Below are 18,320 nucleotides of genomic sequence, written 5' to 3'. Positions count from 1 at the left end.
AGATGGTACATTCAGGTTGTGTATCGACTACCGAGAGTTGAACAAACTTACCATCAAGAACCGCTACCCACTACCGAGAATCGACGACTTATTTGATCAACTACAAGGCTCGTCTGTTTATTCAAAGATTGACTTACGTTCCGGGTATCATCAAATGCGGGTGAAAGAAGATGATATTCCAAAGACTGCTTTCAGAACACGTTACGGTCATTACGAGTTTATGGTCATGCCGTTTGGTTTAACTAATGCACCAGCTGTGTTCATGGACCTTATGAACCGAGTGTGTGGACCATACCTTGACAAGTTTGTCATTGTTTTCATTGATGACATACTTATTTACTCAAAGAATGACCAAGAACACGGTGAACATTTGAGAAAGGTGTTAGAAGTATTGAGGAAGGAAGAATTGTACGCTAAGTTTTCAAAGTGTGCATTTTGGTTGGAAGAAGTTCAATTCCTCGGTCACATAGTGAACAAAGAAGGTATTAAGGTGGATCCGGCAAAGATAGAAACTGTTGAAAAGTGGGAAACCCCGAAAACTCCGAAACACATACGCCAGTTTTTAGGACTAGCTGGTTACTACAGAAGGTTCATCCAAGACTTTTCCAGAATAGCAAAACCCTTGACTGCATTAACGCATAAAGGGAAGAAATTTGAATGGAATGATGAACAAGAGAAAGCGTTTCAGTTATTGAAGAAAAAGCTAACTACGGCACCTATATTGTCATTGCCTGAAGGGAATGATGATTTTGTGATTTATTGTGACGCATCAAAGCAAGGTCTCGGTTGTGTATTAATGCAACGAACGAAGGTGATTGCTTATGCGTCTAGACAATTGAAGATTCACGAACAAAATTATACGACGCATGATTTGGAATTAGGCGCGGTTGTTTTTGCATTAAAGACTTGGAGGCACTACTTATATGGGGTCAAAAGTATTATATATACCGACCACAAAAGTCTTCAACACATATTTAATCAGAAACAACTGAATATGAGGCAGCGTAGGTGGATTGAATTATTGAATGATTACGATTTTGAGATTCGTTACCACCCGGGGAAGGCAAATGTGGTAGCCGATGCCTTGAGCAGGAAGGATAGAGAACCCATTCGAGTAAAATCTATGAATATAATGATTCATAATAACATTACTACTCAAATAAAGGAGGCGCAACAAGGAGTTTTAAAAGAGGGAAATTTAAAGGATGAAATACCCAAAGGATCGGAGAAGCATCTTAATATTCGGGAAGACGGAACCCGGTATAGGGCTGAAAGGATTTGGGTACCAAAATTTGGAGATATGAGAGAAATGGTACTTAGAGAAGCTCATAAAACCAGATACTCAATACATCCTGGAACGGGGAAGATGTACAAGGATCTCAAGAAACATTTTTGGTGGCCGGGTATGAAAGCCGATGTTGCTAAATACGTAGGAGAATGTTTGACGTGTTCTAAGGTCAAATCTGAGCATCAGAAACCATCAGGTCTACTTCAACAACCCGAAATCCCGGAATGGAAATGGGAAAACATTACCTTGGATTTCATCACTAAATTACCAAGGACTGCAAGTGGTTTTGATACTATTTGGGTAATAGTTGATCGTCTCACCAAATCAGCACACTTCCTACCAATAAGAGAAGATGACAAGATGGAGAAGTTAGCACGACTGTATTTGAAGGAAGTCGTCTCCAGACATGGAATACCAATCTCTATTATCTCTGATAGGGATGGCAGATTTATTTCAAGATTCTGGCAGACATTACAGCAAGCATTAGGAACTCGTCTAGACATGAGTACTGCCTATCATCCACAAACTGATGGGCAGAGCGAAAGGACGATACAAACGCTTGAAGACATGCTACGAGCATGTGTTATTGATTTCGGAAACAGTTGGGATCGACATCTACCGTTAGCAGAATTTTCCTACAACAACAGCTACCATTCAAGCATTGAGATGGCGCCGTTTGAAGCACTTTATGGTAGAAAGTGCAGGTCTCCGATTTGTTGGAGTGAGGTGGGGGATAGACAGATTACGGGTCCGGAGATTATACAAGAAACTACCGAGAAGATCATCCAAATTCAACAACGGTTGAAAACCGCCCAAAGTCGACAAAAGAGCTACGCTGACATTAAAAGAAAAGATATAGAATTTGAAATTGGAGAGATGGTCATGCTTAAAGTTTCACCTTGGAAAGGCGTTGTTCGATTTGGTAAACGAGGGAAATTAAATCCAAGGTATATTGGACCATTCAAGATTATTGATCGTGTCGGACCAGTAGCTTACCGACTTGAGTTACCTCAACAACTCGCGGCTGTACATAACACTTTCCACGTCTCGAATTTGAAGAAATGTTTTGCTAAAGAAGATCTCACTATTCCGTTAGATGAAATCCAAATCAACGAAAAACTCCAATTCATCGAAGAACCTGTCGAAATAATGGATCGTGAGGTTAAAAGACTTAAGCAAAACAAGATACCAATTGTTAAGGTTCGATGGAATGCTCGTAGAGGACCCGAGTTCACCTGGGAGCGTGAAGATCAGATGAAGAAGAAATACCCGCATCTATTTCCAGAAGATTCGTCAACACCTTCAACAGCTTAAAATTTCGGGACGAAATTTATTTAACGGGTAGGTACTGTAGTGACCCGAACTTTTCCATGTTTATATATATTAATTGAGATTGATGTTTACATGATTAAATGTTTCCAACATGTTAAGCAATCAAACTTGTTAAGACTTGATTAATTGAAATAGGTTTCATATAGACAATTGACCACCCAAGTTGACCGGTGATTCACGAACGTTAAAACTTGTAAAAAAAAACTATATGATGACATATATATGGTTATATATATAGTTAACATGATATTATGATAAGTAAACATATCATTAATTATATTAACAATGAACTACATATGTAAAAACAAGACTACTAACTTAATGATTTTGAAACGAAACATATATGTAACGTTTATCGTTGTAACGACATTTAATGTATATATATCATATTAAGAGATATTCGTACATCATAATATCATGATAATATAATAATTTAAAATCTCTTTTGATATTATAAACATTGGGTTAACAACATTTAACAAGATCGTTAACCTAAAGGTTTCAAAACAACACTTACATGTAACGACTAACGATGACTTAACGACTCAGTTAAAATGTATATACATGTAGTGTTTTAATATGTATTTATACACTTTTGAAAGACTTCAATACACTTATCAAAATACTTCTACTTAACAAAAATGCTTACAATTACATTCTCGTTCAGTTTCATCAACAATTCTACTCGTATGCACCCGTATTCGTACTCGTACAATACACAGCTTTTAGATGTATGTACTATTGGTATATACACTCCAATGATTAGCTCTTAGCAGCCCATGTGAGTCACCTAACACATGTGGGAACCATCATTTGGCAACTAGCATGAAATATCTCATAAGATTACAAAAATATGAGTAATCATTCATGACTTATTTACATGAAAACAAAATTGCATATCCTTTATATCTAATCCATACACCAACGACCAAAAACACCTACAAACACTTTCATTCTTCAATTTTCTTCATCTAATTGAACTCTCTCAAGTTCTATCTTCAAGTTCTAAGTGTTCTTCATAAATTCCAAAAGTTCTAGTTTCATAAAATCAAGAATACTTTCAAGTTTGCTAGCTCACTTCCAATCTTGTAAGGTGATCATCCAACCTCAAGAAATCTTTGTTTCTTACAGTAGGTTATCATTCTAATACAAGGTAATAATCATATTCAAACTTTGGTTCAATTTCTATAACTATAACAATCTTATTTCAAGTGATGATCTTACTTGAACTTGTTTTCGTGTCATGATTTTGCTTCAAGAACTTTGAGCCATCCAAGGATCCATTGAAGCTAGATCCATTTTTCTCTTTTCCAGTAGGTTCATCCAAGGAACTTAAGGTAGTAATGATGTTCATAACATCATTCGATTCATACATATAAAGCTATCTTATTCGAAGGTTTAAACTTGTAATCACTAGAACATAGTTTAGTTAATTCTAAACTTGTTCGCAAACAAAAGTTAATCCTTCTAACTTGACTTTTAAAATCAACTAAACACATGTTCTATATCTATATGATATGCTAACTTAATGATTTAAAACCTGGAAACACGAAAAACACCGTAAAACCGGATTTACGCCGTCGTAGTAACACCGCGGGCTGTTTTGGGTTAGTTAATTAAAAACTATGATAAACTTTGATTTAAAAGTTGTTATTCTGAGAAAATGATTTTTATTATGAACATGAAACTATATCCAAAAATTATGGTTAAACTCAAAGTGGAAGTATGTTTTCTAAAATGGTCATCTAGACGTCGTTCTTTCGACTAAAATGACTACCTTTACAAAAACGACTTGTAACTTATTTTTCCGACTAGAAACCTATACTTTTTTTGTTTAGATTCATAAAATAGAGTTCAATATGAAACCATAACAATTTGATTCACTCAAAACGGATTTAAAATGAAGAAGTTATGGGTAAAACAAGATTGGATAATTTTTCTCATTTTAGCTACGTGAAAATTGGTAACAAATCTATTCCAACCATAACTTAATCAACTTGTATTATATATTATGTAATCTTGAGATACCATAGACACGTATACAATGTTTCGACCTATCATGTCGACACATCTATATATATTTCGGAACAACCATAGACACTCTATATGTGAATGTTGGAGTTAGCTATACAGGGTTGAGGTTGATTCCAAAATATATATAGTTTGAGTTGTGATCAATACTGAGATACGTATACACTGGGTCGTGGATTGATTCAAGATAATATTTATCGATTTATTTCTGTACATCTAACTGTGGACAACTAGTTGTAGGTTACTAACGAGGACAGCTGACTTAATAAACTTAAAACATCAAAATATATTAAAAGTGTTGTAAATATATTTTGAACATACTTTGATATATATGTATATATTGTTATAGGTTCGTGAATCAACCAGTGGCCAAGTCTTACTTCCCGACGAAGTAAAAATCTGTGAAAGTGAGTTATAGTCCCACTTTTAAAATCTAATATTTTTGGGATGAGAATACATGCAGGTTTTATAAATGATTTACAAAATAGACACAAGTACGTGAAACTACATTCTATGGTTGAATTATCGAAATCGAATATGCCCCTTTTTATTAAGTCTGGTAATCTAAGAATTAGGGAACAGACACCCTAATTGACGCGAATCCTAAAGATAGATCTATTGGGCCTAACAAACCCCATCCAAAGTACCGGATGCTTTAGTACTTCAAAATTTATATCATATCCGAAGGGTGTCCCGGAATGATGGGGATATTCTTATATATGCATCTTGTTATTGTCGGTTACCAGGTGTTCACCATATGAATGATTTTTATCTCTATGTATGGGATGTGTATTGAAATATGAAATCTTGTGGTCTATTGTTACGATTTGATATATATAGGTTAAACCTATAACTCACAAACATTTTTGTTGACGTTTTAAGCATGTTTATTCTCAGGTGATTATTAAGAGCTTCCGCTGTCGCATACTTAAATAAGGACAAGATTTGGAGTCCATGCTTGTATGATATTGTGTAAAAACTGCATTCAAGAAACTTATTTTGTTGTAACATATTTGTATTGTAAACCATTATGTAATGGTCGTGTGTAAACAGGATATTTTAGATTATCATTATTTGATAATCTACGTAAAGCTTTTTAAACCTTTATTGATGAAATAAAGGTTATGGTTTGTTTAAAAATGAATGCAGTCTTTGAAAAACGTCTCATATAGAGGTCAAAACCTCGCAACGAAATCAATTAATATGGAACGTTTTTAATCAATAAGAACGGGACATTTCAACTTTGTTTGGTTTTTGACTATCTCGGGGCCTATTTTGTATGTTATTGAGCTAATTGGTAAATTAAGGGCTAAGGAGTTGATTTGGTGTAAAATTGACCAAATCTTGGGCCAAATTGGATTAGAAAATGACAAGTGCAGGAAACAGTTCAAAAAGCGCCGCTCCTGAAGGTCCAAAAGCGCTGCTCCATAAGGAAAAGCGGCGCTCTTATGCATGATTTGTCTCCATTTTTCATCAGTAAGAAGAAGCGTCGTTCTACATGTCAAAAGCGTCGCTCCTGCCAAGCCAAAAGCGACGCACCAAAGTCAAAAGCGCCGCTCCCGTTTTAAGCCAAACGCGCCGCTCCTGAAAGAAAAGCGACGCTCCTGACGCTGTTTCAGCTCATATTTTCAGCACTATATAAGGAACGAGAATAGGTCATTTTAAGATATGCATCTTGAGAGAGCAGCTGCTTAGGGTCCGAATTTCACTCACAAATCCCTAATTTCATCATCCATTGGAGATTAAGGGAGGATTCAAGGAAGTTTGCTCAAGATTCATCTTTGTTTAGCTTACATCTTCATCTTCTTTGCATTTTGGGTTGTAATCTTTACTTTACTTTACATATTTTGCATTGATTACTTGTAATAACTTGAAGATGATGATTGTTATTGTTTCTTTGATTATTATTAGTTTGATCTTAGCCACGATTGGCTAAATCCTTTGTGTTTGCTTATCTATGAATCTCTAATGCTAGTGTTTGCCCCAAATCAATTGAATATTGTTGTTTGAATGAATTACATGATCATGTGTTGTTGAGTTAGCTAAAGATCCATTGCTATGAGTTTTTTTTAGGCTTGACTTTGATTACATATGTTGAGTAGCTCTCTTAGTGATTTGAGAAGTGAATCAATGTGTGCTTCAACACCTTAGGTGATCTAGACAACTAGCTAGGGAATTGTAGGTGATTGTGTTCTTGATCTAGGTTGGTTTTCAATTGGCCTTTAGTCAACATAGTAGTGCCGATTATCTTAAGTGATTTCGATAGTTGGGGGTTTTAAGTGATTTCAACCCAAGCTCAATCTTAATGACCAAATCATGCTTAACTCGATCTTAGGATACAATGCTTATGTGAATTCGCGAAGTATCATTTGATTTGAGGTTTAGAAGTGATTCTAAACATTTAATAGTTCAACAACTTATGAGATAGAAAAATAGGAAAAACGGGGTAAGCCAAGCATAGAGAGGATTAGATAAGCGAACACTTCTTAGTTAATTTGATTTAAGTCTTAATACTTTGCTACTTGTTTTTTGCTACTAGTTTACTTGTTTAGTTTAAGTTTGTTTAATTGAACACGACTTAGTTGTTAGTTAATATCAATCGAAACCCCCCAATCAAACAAAACCTAGGACAATCGATTGTTTCAAACACTTGACTATGACCACTCCCTTGGGACGAACTTGATAAGAATTCTTGCATTAAAGTACTATAATAATCGGGTTTTAAATGCTCGTTAGTTATGTGTGCTTAATTGTTAGTGTTTGAATCATATATAAATTTAGAGGGTAAAAGTTATGCATAGCATCACACCATCACACTTTCTTGGCGCCGCTGCAGGGGAGTGGTTAGCCTAGTTAGGTGTTTGGATTAAACTTTTGATTGTTCGACCTTTTCGTAGGGGTTTACCCTTACGGAAGTTACTTTTCGCATTTTATATATTATTTTTATTTGGAAAAACCGCTTGTGTTTGTGTTGTGATTGAAAGATAGGTGCCTTTGGTGTATGAAAACAAGGTCTCACAAGGATCAAGAGTTCACACATCCATTCTCCGATCCGGAAAGACACGTGCACGGGGTTTATTATCGTAGATAAGCAAGGGTATTAAGAAAGAATTTCGAAGCTTTGCCATTTTGTTTAGATGACATGGATCCAAACGGTAATCCGATTCACGATGAAGAGGGTAATCTAATCAACCAAGGTCCTCCGGTTGTTCAAGAATTATTAAATGATCCAAACGACACATCAATGTGGAACGCTAGATTGGTTGCACCAACATTGATAGCACCGGCTATTACAAAACCACCAATTGAAGTGGATAATTGGAAGATCGAGGGTAACTTCTTCACGTTGATCAAGGATACATACTTTCATGGGTTGATAGATGAGAATCCGTTTGAACATATTCAACACTTCAATGATCTTTGTGATATTTACAAAACCAAAAACGTCACCGATGACGCTTTTAGTTAAGGCATTCCCCTTCACACTTCAAGGAGACGCAAAAGCTTGGATGAGAAGTTTGCCTTCCGATTTCATAAGGTCTTTTCAAGAATTAACAAACGAGTTTATTAATCACTTCTTCCCACCTTCAAAAGTTGAACGATTAAGAATGGAGATTAATGGGTTCACCCAACGGGGTGATGAGAGTTTGTATGATGCATGGGTACGATTCAAGAAGCTACTAAGAGCTTGTTTGACAAAGAAGGAGTACATCAATACATTTTATCGGGGTTGTAATACTTTTATGAAGCAATATCTTGATTCTTCATCCGGTGGGGTATTTATATACAAATCACCAAATGCGGCTGAAATTATGTTAGAAGATATCTCGGTCAACACATATGAATGGGCACCTTCACCGCGAGATTTAACAATGAAAAGTGTAGCACAAGTCGAGAGTGATAATGGACAAGTGATGCTTGCAAGCTTGAACAATCAATTTCAAACATTTGGGAAAGAGTTGAGAAAATTCCAACAAACAGTAGTTGCAATGCAAGTGGGTTGTCAACGATGCGAGGGTCCTCATCTCACGAAGAATTGTCCTCAAATTACTCAATGCAACAATATTGATCTAGATGATATTCCCATGAATTCGGATGCTCATGTGAACTATGTGAGTAATCAAAACTATCAACGGGGAGGAACATTGAACCAAGGCTACTACAATCCTAATCAAAAACAAGTGTCATTCAACAACCAAACCAATACACCACCTGGATTCACAAACCAATACCGAAACCAAAGTTATAATAACAACTACAACCAAAGCCGAAACAACAACTTTCAATACCAAAACGAACAACCTTACAACAACCAACCTTATAACAACCAAGCCAATTCGAATTATCAAAACAACCAAGGTTATATTCAAACACAAAATAACCAAGGTTACAATCAACAACCTCAACAAAACTTCCAACAATCCCAACCTACAAAGAGCTTAGAAGAGATCATGCAAAATTATATTAAGAAGGTAGAATCAACCGAAGCTTTCCTAATGAAAGAGAATGATCTCTTGAAGCAACAAATCCGAAACCAACAAGCCTCATTCCAAAACCTTGAGAGTGTCATTGGAAGACTTTCAAATCAAGTTGCCAAAAGACCACAAGGAACCTTACCTTCAAACACCCAAGTTAACCCACACAACAACCGAAACAACCAACAAAACCACCAAAACAATGCGAGAGTTATTCCTATTGAGAACAATACCACCAACCTGAACCCAAATCAAGCGAGTTCATCAAACCCCAACAATACTTATGCTCAAGTGAACTCGATCGATTCAACCGAAGACGAGCAACAAGAATATTCTCAAGTTTTCGCATTCGACGTTGAAGAAAAAAGTTTGATTTCGATGAAGCATTGGGAATTGATACTATAGATTATGGGGTATTCAAGTTTTTGGAGGATTCGGACGATGCAACATTCATTCCTTATCAAGTTGAGATTGTAATGTCCATGGAGGCTACCGAGTCGTGCAAGGAATTAAAGGGTTATTTTGAGCAATTTAAATTGGGATATGATGAAAAAGAGTTAAAGGTGGAAACTTTATTGAATGCAAAGGAGCAAAAGAACGAGGTCGAGGTTCTTGCTACATCAACCAAGGAGAGAAAAATGAGACACCGGTCTCACATCCTCAATCATTACCTCCTACACATCTAAATGATGTGGATTGTAAGTCAACTTTATCCGATAATGAAAATATTTATGTTAAACTCCCATTGGCGGAGGTGCTTGAGAATATGCCCAACTATGGGAAATTTTTAAAGACACTCATGGCCAAAAAGGGAGATGTTGAGCAAGCATCAACCGCTTTCTTGAAGAAGGAGTATGATGGTATTTTGAAGAAATGTAACCTCCCACCAAAAATGGGTGATCCTGGACCTTTCCTTATACCATGTAATGTGAACGGGTCGGAGATGCTTACATCTTTAGCTGAATCAGGGGCGCGTATCAACTTCATGCCCTACTCCGTTTACAAAAGGTTAGACCTAGGAGATCTTTCACCCACCACAATGGGAGTTAAACTAATTGATCAATCAATTAACTCTAGTGTGGGGATTGCCGAGGATTTAATCGTTAAGGTAGGGGACATGGAGATCCCCATTGACTTTGTTATTGTTGATATAAAGGAAGATCCGGTTGTACCACTTGTTTTGGGAAGACCATTCTTAGCAACCGCGGGTTCTTTCTTTGACTTTAGAACCGAAAAATTGACTCTTCGAGACAAAGGGAAATGCATGAGCATACGAACAAAACGTGTTAGAGCACCATCAATATCATTGACCCCACCACAAGTAGTTGCTAGTGTGCATCACAAGCGCAACGCAAGTTGGTTCACCAACAAAAGGTGGTGGAGGATTGACCAAGGGAATTCGAGGTAAACATAAAGGTCAAAATGACATTGTTGACAAGTCCATGAGAAAATTTTTTGGGTGGGTGCATAGGGCTTCATCTAAAAAGGATGAACACTTGAGAAAACGCCTCGTGTCAAACTTGTCAAAACATGAAAAAGTCAAACTTAAAGAGTTAATCAATGAAACCAAAGTAACAAATGATTGGTTAATGTCAATATTAAGTGGTGGCGGTAATGAAAATGTTTTCCTTAGCTCAAAGAGAGGGGACATTTACCACCCTGGAATTAGTTGAAATCTTAAGGGGATGAGAGTCGGGTGATAGACTCGTTAAAATCTTTCCACGATTATGTATATAGCTTCTCGTAGTTGCATTCTGTTTAAGATTGTATGATATTCCTTTCTTAGTTGCATTTTCATATTTTTGTATTGCACGCATATGGGTAAAACTATAAAATACCAAAAATAGCTTGTGAATGGGTCAAAATGGACTTTATATTGGAAAAACTGCAATCAGGTACAAAAGCGGTGCTTTTGTCCTAGGAGCGGTGCTTTTGGTCTTCAAGAGCGACGCTTCCGTTTCAGGAGCGGCGCTTTAACCTGAGTTTGGGGGACCAAAAATGGACAGTAGCCAAGAACGGCGCTTTTGTGTTCAAAAGCGTCGCTTTTAATTCGCTTAGAGCAGCGCTTTTCTTTCAAAAGTGATGCTTCTATCTTGCCAGGAGCGGCGCTCCTATGTGAAAAGCGGCGCTTTTTCATCTGGCTACTTAAGAATTCTGCACGAACCAAACATCACTTTTTCACACCCAACTCAATTTTTCTCTCAAAAGTGCGGCGCTCCCTTACCCTAATCGACCATAATCCACCAAAAACTTCAAATTTCGTTTAATTTCTTGCAGATCTACAACATCTAACATGGGAAAAGTAAGAATCCATCACTCTAATTCATTATTTAATATGATTCTTATGCTTTTCACTATTTTTCTCTTTATACTTAGTTTGTTGATTGTGCTTGATTTATGGTGTTAATGGTCGAATTGTTGATGAATCTAGACTACGTTGTTGTTTATTAACATGATTTGCATTATTAGTCACAGCGATTTTGACTTTGAAATTCTAGGGTTCATCCAATTTGGGGGTTTTTAATCCTGAGCCAAATTAGAGTGATAATTGATGTTGTTGTTTTTGCCTAATTGATAGTGTACCATGATTATCTTGCTTTGAATCCATCTTCCATGCTTGTATGATTTGAATTTAAAAATTAGGGATCATAAGTTAAAGGTTTAACTTGGTTTGACTATCACACCCCCAATTAGGGCCTGGGTGAATGTGACATTAATATCAAATAAACCAACATATTATAATATACGAGAACAATACTAAATGATTAGAACAAACTTTATTGAGTACGCAGCGAAAAATGAATGTCGTTACAATAATGGAAATTACAATAAAGTAATTGTTTCAAATGCAAGAATAGTAAATGCGATATCTCTTGATCCTAAGTCCAAGTAGCATCACATAAGCGGTAAGTAAATAAGCTTGATCAATCGACACCTGAGACAAACATGCTAAAGTGTCAACCAAAAAGGTTGAGTGAAGTTCATAGGTTTAACAAAAATGTTTGACCGTTGTTTTAGACCACAAGATTTAGTTTATAAAGTTGATCTCATAGGTATCAAAAAGTTATGCCAGTTCGTAATATTTAGACTAAACGTTCAAAGTTTGCCCCAATGACAAGTTGTGTCTGTTCTTGTAGGTTTAATTTCATTATTAAGTAATACAATGACTTGGTCAAATGTATCGGGGACGTTACTCTCGATAGGCCTACCCCCAATAATTAAGAATGCATTTAACGAGTAATAAAAAATATCACTGTAGGGACTTAGTCAGACATAGCCGGGTATAGCATAATTTAACAGTTGATACTTGTGTCTAAATTGTAAATAGTAAAAGTAGCATGTGTCTCACCCCAAAAAGTTAAATAAGTTGCATGCAATAAAGAGTGGGGCTATGAGTTCACCTTAGTAAGTAGAAAGAGATGGTTATTCCTTGGAATAGAAAGTTTGGATGAATGAGCAGAAAGTCAACCTATTGACATTTAAGAGTAGTTAAGTGTTTTGCCCAAGTTTAAGTTTAGGTATGAAAGTGTTTTAAGTATAGTTCATTTTACTAAGTTTCCATTCCTAGTAAGTTTCCACTTTTAGAAAGTTTCCATTTTTAGTAAGTCTCCACTTTTAGTAAGTTTTCATTTTTAGTAAGTTAGTGTTGAGCACTAGTGAGTTGTCCTTAATAAGTCTACCACTTATTAAGTGTGAAAAATAACTAAGTGTATGATTACTATATTCGGGTTGATATTGTGGATCGTACTCGAACATCTATGCTACCGCCGAGTCACCAAGATGATCTATTGTTACTGGTTGGCCCAGGATTTCTTGACCAAAATCTAAGTTTGGCATTGGTAATCCACAAGCGTCCCTTAAGTGGTACCAAGGATCACCCTAGGTCTTAAGTAGCGTTGACGTTCAAGTGACTTCACGTTATCGTGGATGACTATTGTAACATAAGTATTATAATATAAGTAGTATATTATAAGTATTTGTAATAGTAATAGTGTATAAATATTATATAGTAGTAATAGTAGTATTAGGGTTTCATTATTTAATTAGGTTTAATTAATTAAAGTATTTAATGATTAGGGTTTTGTAATAAATGTTTAGGTTTAGGGTTTAGTGTAGTAATGATTAGGTAATGATTAGGGTTTTAATTAATTAAAGTAGTATTAGGGTTTTAGGGTTTTAATTAATTAAAGTAGTATTAGGGTTTTAGGGTTTTAATTAATGTATTAGGGTTTAGTAAATTAGGGTTTAATAATTAGGGTTAGGTTTAGGGTTTTAGTTAATGTAGTATAGTTTTAATTAATGTATATATTTCGTGTATATGTATATATATATATAAATATATTTTTTACATGTATATATATGTATCGATTTATGTATATGTATATATATTTATATTTTGTTTCCATAATTAAACACAAACAAATCTTTTATCTAATCACCTAGGTTTTAAAGATCAAATACTTCTATCCCCTTTTTTCCGGTCGACTATACATATACATACATATATATTTTTTTCTTTTTCTTTCATGTATATATAGATCTATGTGTGTTCATGTATATATTGTATATGTTTATGAATTAACAAGTTTGTAACATGAATAAGAATTAAAACAAAGATCAAAGATTATGTAAATAAGTTTTAGGGTTTGTGTTATACCTTGAAGATTTGAAGATGATTAACAAAAGAAAAGAAGAACACTTGAAGATTGAAGATCAAAACCTTGAAGATTTGAAGAACACCTTGAAGATTCTTGAAGAACGCGAAGAACAACTTGAAGATTGCTTGAAAACCCTTGAAGATTTTCGATGGTGGTGGGGGATTTTCGGTTTTTGAGCCAAAAATTAGAGAGAGAGGGGAGATTTGAGAGAGAGATTTGTAATTGTGATTTGGTGCATGTTTAGCTCTAGCCTAGGTCTCTATTTATAGGAGAGTTAGGAGGATTCTAGAATTAGAGTTTAATTAGGAATTACTTTGGGAACAAGTTAGGTTAATGAGGAGGTGATTAGGGTTAGGTTTTACTTAGGGAACAAGTCAAACTTGATGAGGAAGTAATGGGAGTTCATGGGAGCCGATTTTAGGGAGGGTATTTTAGGTAATTAACTTTTTTTTTATTTTCGGCTAGGGTATTTTCAAGAGGAGTTTTGGGATTTTTCACTTTAGTCCTTGTTCTTTAATTTAGCTTAAATAGTTCCTTAATTATCCAAGTTTAATTATTTTAAGTACACAAGTTTTAAAGTTATTTATTTGTTCACGAAAGTTAATAAGCTCATTATTTTTATCTTTTTATTAACTTGTTAATTATTATAATTTATAAATCTTAATACTTAACAATCGTTAATTAAGGTTTAATTGTTAAGTTTAATTATATTGTTGGGCATTTAATATGGAAACATATAGAATGGAAAAATGAGGGTCGTTATAGTACCTCCCCGTTATTGAAAACTTCGTCCCGAAGTTTTAGGTAGATTCCTCGTTTGCATCAGCAGTTGAGAAGAGATGGGGATATTTCCGTATCATGTGGTCTTTGCGTTCCCAGGTATATTCGGGGCCTCTACGCGAATTCCAATGGACTTTAACGATAGGTATGTTGCTTTTACGAGTTTGTTTAACCTCTCCTTCCATGATTTCTATAGGTTCTTCAACGAAGTGCATTTGCTCATCAATGCGGATATCATCCAAAGGAATAACAAGTGTGTCATCAGCAAGACACCTTTTAAGATTCGAGACATGAAACACATCATGTACCTGACTGAATTCAGTTGGTAGTTCTAATCGGTACGCCACGGGACCGACTCTTTGAGTGATTGTGAAAGGTCCAGCATATCGTGGACTGAGTTTGCTTCGTTTACCGAAACAGACAACACCTTTCCAAGGGGATACTTTCAACATGACTTTATCTCCAACTTGGAATTCTATATCCTTTCGCTTCTTATCGGCATAGCTCTTTTGTCGGCTACGGGCAGTTTCTAATCGTTGCTTAATCTGAACGATCTTTTCGGTAGTTTCATGAATAATTTCAGGACCAGTTAAATGTCTGTCCTCGAGTTCATCCTAACACAAAGGGGATCTACACTTCCGGCCATATAAAGCTTCAAAAGGTGCAGCTTTAATGCTAGAGTGATAACTGTTGTTGTAAGAAAATTCAACCAAAGGTAGATGTCTATCCCATCCTTTGCCGAAATCGATTACACAAGCACGTAGCATATCTTCCAAGGTTTGAATAGTTCGTTCACTTTGACCATCAGTTTGCGGATGATAGGCTGTACTCATGTCGAGTTGAGTTCCAAGAGCGGATTGCAAAGTTTTCCAGAATCTAGAAACGAATCGACCGTCGCGATCAGAAATAATTGAGATAGGAACTCCATGACGTGAGATAATTTCTTTAATATAAAGCTGTGATAATTTCTCCATCTTGTCAGTTTCCTTGATCGATATGAAATGTGCAAATTTAGTAAGACGATCAACTATGACCCAAATAGTATCGTTACCGTTTGAAGTCTTAGGCAACTTAGTAACGAAGTCCATAGTAATGCATTCCCACTTCTACTACGGAATATCGGGTTGTGTCAACAGACCAGAAGGCTTTTGATGTTCAGCCTTGACTTTCAAACAAGTGAGATACTTACTAACATAGTTAGCAATGTCGGATTTCATGTTAGGCCACCAGTAGAATTCCTTCACATCGTGATACATCTTACTGGAACCGGGATGAATAGAGTATATAGTCTTATGAGCTTCATCCAAGAATAGTTCACTGAGATTACCGAAACGAGGGACCCAAATTTTTTTGCCAAAGTACCGTGTACCATTAGCTTTCACTTGAAGTTGGTTCTCAAAACCGATAGGTCCTTCACCTTCGATAAGCATTGGTTTAATAGCTTCCAATTGAGCTTTACAGATTCGTGATATAAGATTCGATTTGATTTTCAGGTTTAGAGCACGAACACATCTAACATTGTTCTTTCGACTAAGGGCATCGGTAACTACATTCGCCTTGCCAGGATGATATTTCAGCTCGCATTGATAATCGTTCAATAACTCGAGCCATTGACTTTGCCTCATATTCAGCTGTTTCTGATCAAAGATGTGGCGAAGACTTTTATGGTCAGTGTACACCGTAAAGTGGGTACCATATAGATAATGTCTCCATATCTTTAATGCAAATACCACGCCACCTAACTCAAGGTCGTGTGTGGTATAGTTCTCCTCGTGTTTCTTCATCTGTCTAGATGTGTAGGCAATAACCTTTTCACGTTTCATTAAAACACAACCAAAACCTTGCATTGAGGCATCACAGTAAACAACAAAGTCGTCAGTACCTTCAGGTAAAGAGAGAATCGGAGCTGTGGTCCATTTCTCCTTCAGAATCTTGAAAGCAGATTCATGTTGTTCGAACCACTCAAACTTCTTCCCTTTGTGAGTTAGCTTGGTAAGAGGTTTAGCAAGGAGGGAAAAATCTTTTATGAATCTTCGATAATAACCGGCAAGTCCCAAAAATTGACGAATATGCTTCGTAGTCTTTGGTATCTCCCAGTTTTGAATAGCGGTAATCTTAGCTGGATCGGCATGTATTCCATTACTATCAATAGCATGTCCAAGAAATTGTAAGGGTTTTGAGCCAAAACTCGCACTTTGAAAATTTAGCGTAGAGTTGTTCCTTCCGTAAGAGTTCAAGAATCATGCGCAAATGATGCTCATGTTCTTTCTCACTCTTGGAGTAGATCAAGATGTCGTCAATGAACACAATGACAAATTTGTCAAGATACGGCTTGCAGACACGATTCATAAGATCCATGAATACGATAGGAGTGTTAGTTAAGCCAAAAGGCATGACACAAAATTCATAGTGCCCATAACGAGTGCGAAAAGCCGTCTTAGGAATATCGGATTCCTTGACTTTGAGTTGGTGATAATCGGACCTTAAATCAATCTTTGAATAAACACTTGACCCTTGAAGTTGGTCGAATAGATCATCAATACATGGCAACAGATAACGATTCTTGATAGTAAGCTTGTTGAGTTCACGGTAATCAATGCACATCCTCAATGTACCATCCTTCTTCTTAACGAATAGAATAGGAGCTCCCCATGGGGACGAGCTTGGATGAATGAAACCTTTATCCAATAGTTCTTGGAGTTGGTTAGAAAGTTCCTTCATTTCGGAAGGTGCTAAACAGTATGGTGCTTTAGCAATAGGAGCAGCACCGGGAGCTAAATCAATTTGGAATTCAACTTGTCGAGGAGGTGGAAGATCAGGAAGATCTTCAGGAAACACATCGGGAAAGTCTTTAACTACTGGTGCATCTTCAATACACTTCTCTTTCGATTCGATCATCTTAACGTGGGCTAGAATAGCTGGATAACCTTTCATAAGGTATTTACGGGTTTTAATACAAGAGATAATGTTGAGATTAGAACCACTCTTGTCGCCTTGAATGACTAGAGTCTCTCCATTTCCCAACGGAACATGAACGGTTTTATCGTAACACATGATTGTAGCTCTTAATGGACGTAACCAATCCATTCCGACTACGACATCAAAACTTTCGAGCTCGACCGGCAAAAGGTCTATCTTAAATTCTTTGTTGGCTAAGATTAGGTTGCAGTTTTTATAGATTTTATCGACTTTCATGATCTTTCCATTGGCTACTTCTACTAATCATTTAGATTCTAAGGGTTGAGGCTTTTCAGTAAATAGGGTACAAAATTCACTAGACACGTAACTTTTGTCGGCACCCGTATCAAATAAAATAGTTGCGTAACAATTATTGACAAGATACGTACCCGTGATGACCTCATCTCCATCTCGGGCTTCAGCAGCATTAAGAACAAACGCACAACCCTTTGCAGCAGTAGTATTGGCTCCAGTAGCGGGATTATCTTCCTTCTTATGACAAATTGGACTAATGTGTCCCTTTTCTCCACAAGTGTAACAAGTAGGAGGAGCTTTGACAGGAACAATAGCTTTATCCACAAGTCTTACACATCTTAGCAACGTGTCCCACTTTCTTACACAATGTACAAGTAGCCGTACACCGCCCCGGGTGATGCCTTTCACAACGAATACAAAAAGGATAAGTGCCTTTATAATTCATCCTGGTACTATCCACCGACTTCTTACTAACATTCTGAGTCAAACCTTGAGATGGCTCAAACATCCTCTTACCTTCATTACTCTTAGTGTCAACCTGCT

General features: G+C 36.3%; 1 protein-coding gene across 1 annotated transcript; it reads left to right on the top strand.

Annotated features, from left to right (window-relative positions):
• The first annotated feature begins 8,103 nt into the window (after positions 1-8,103).
• LOC139842830 (uncharacterized) lies at positions 8,104-10,799 on the top strand. Its single transcript, XM_071832934.1, has 5 exons — positions 8,104-8,646; positions 9,124-9,465; positions 9,549-9,734; positions 9,830-10,530; positions 10,598-10,799. Exons 1-5 carry the CDS (start codon positions 8,104-8,106, stop codon positions 10,797-10,799), a joined length of 1,974 nt encoding a protein of 657 aa, XP_071689035.1.
• The last annotated feature ends 7,521 nt before the right edge of the window (positions 10,800-18,320 follow it).

The sequence above is a fragment of the Rutidosis leptorrhynchoides genome, chromosome 4 (genome assembly GCF_046630445.1).
Source record: "Rutidosis leptorrhynchoides isolate AG116_Rl617_1_P2 chromosome 4, CSIRO_AGI_Rlap_v1, whole genome shotgun sequence".
NCBI lineage: Eukaryota > Viridiplantae > Streptophyta > Magnoliopsida > Asterales > Asteraceae > Rutidosis > Rutidosis leptorrhynchoides.
The sequence above is the reverse complement of the archived record's forward strand: the minus strand, read 5'-3'. Positions and strand labels throughout refer to the sequence as shown.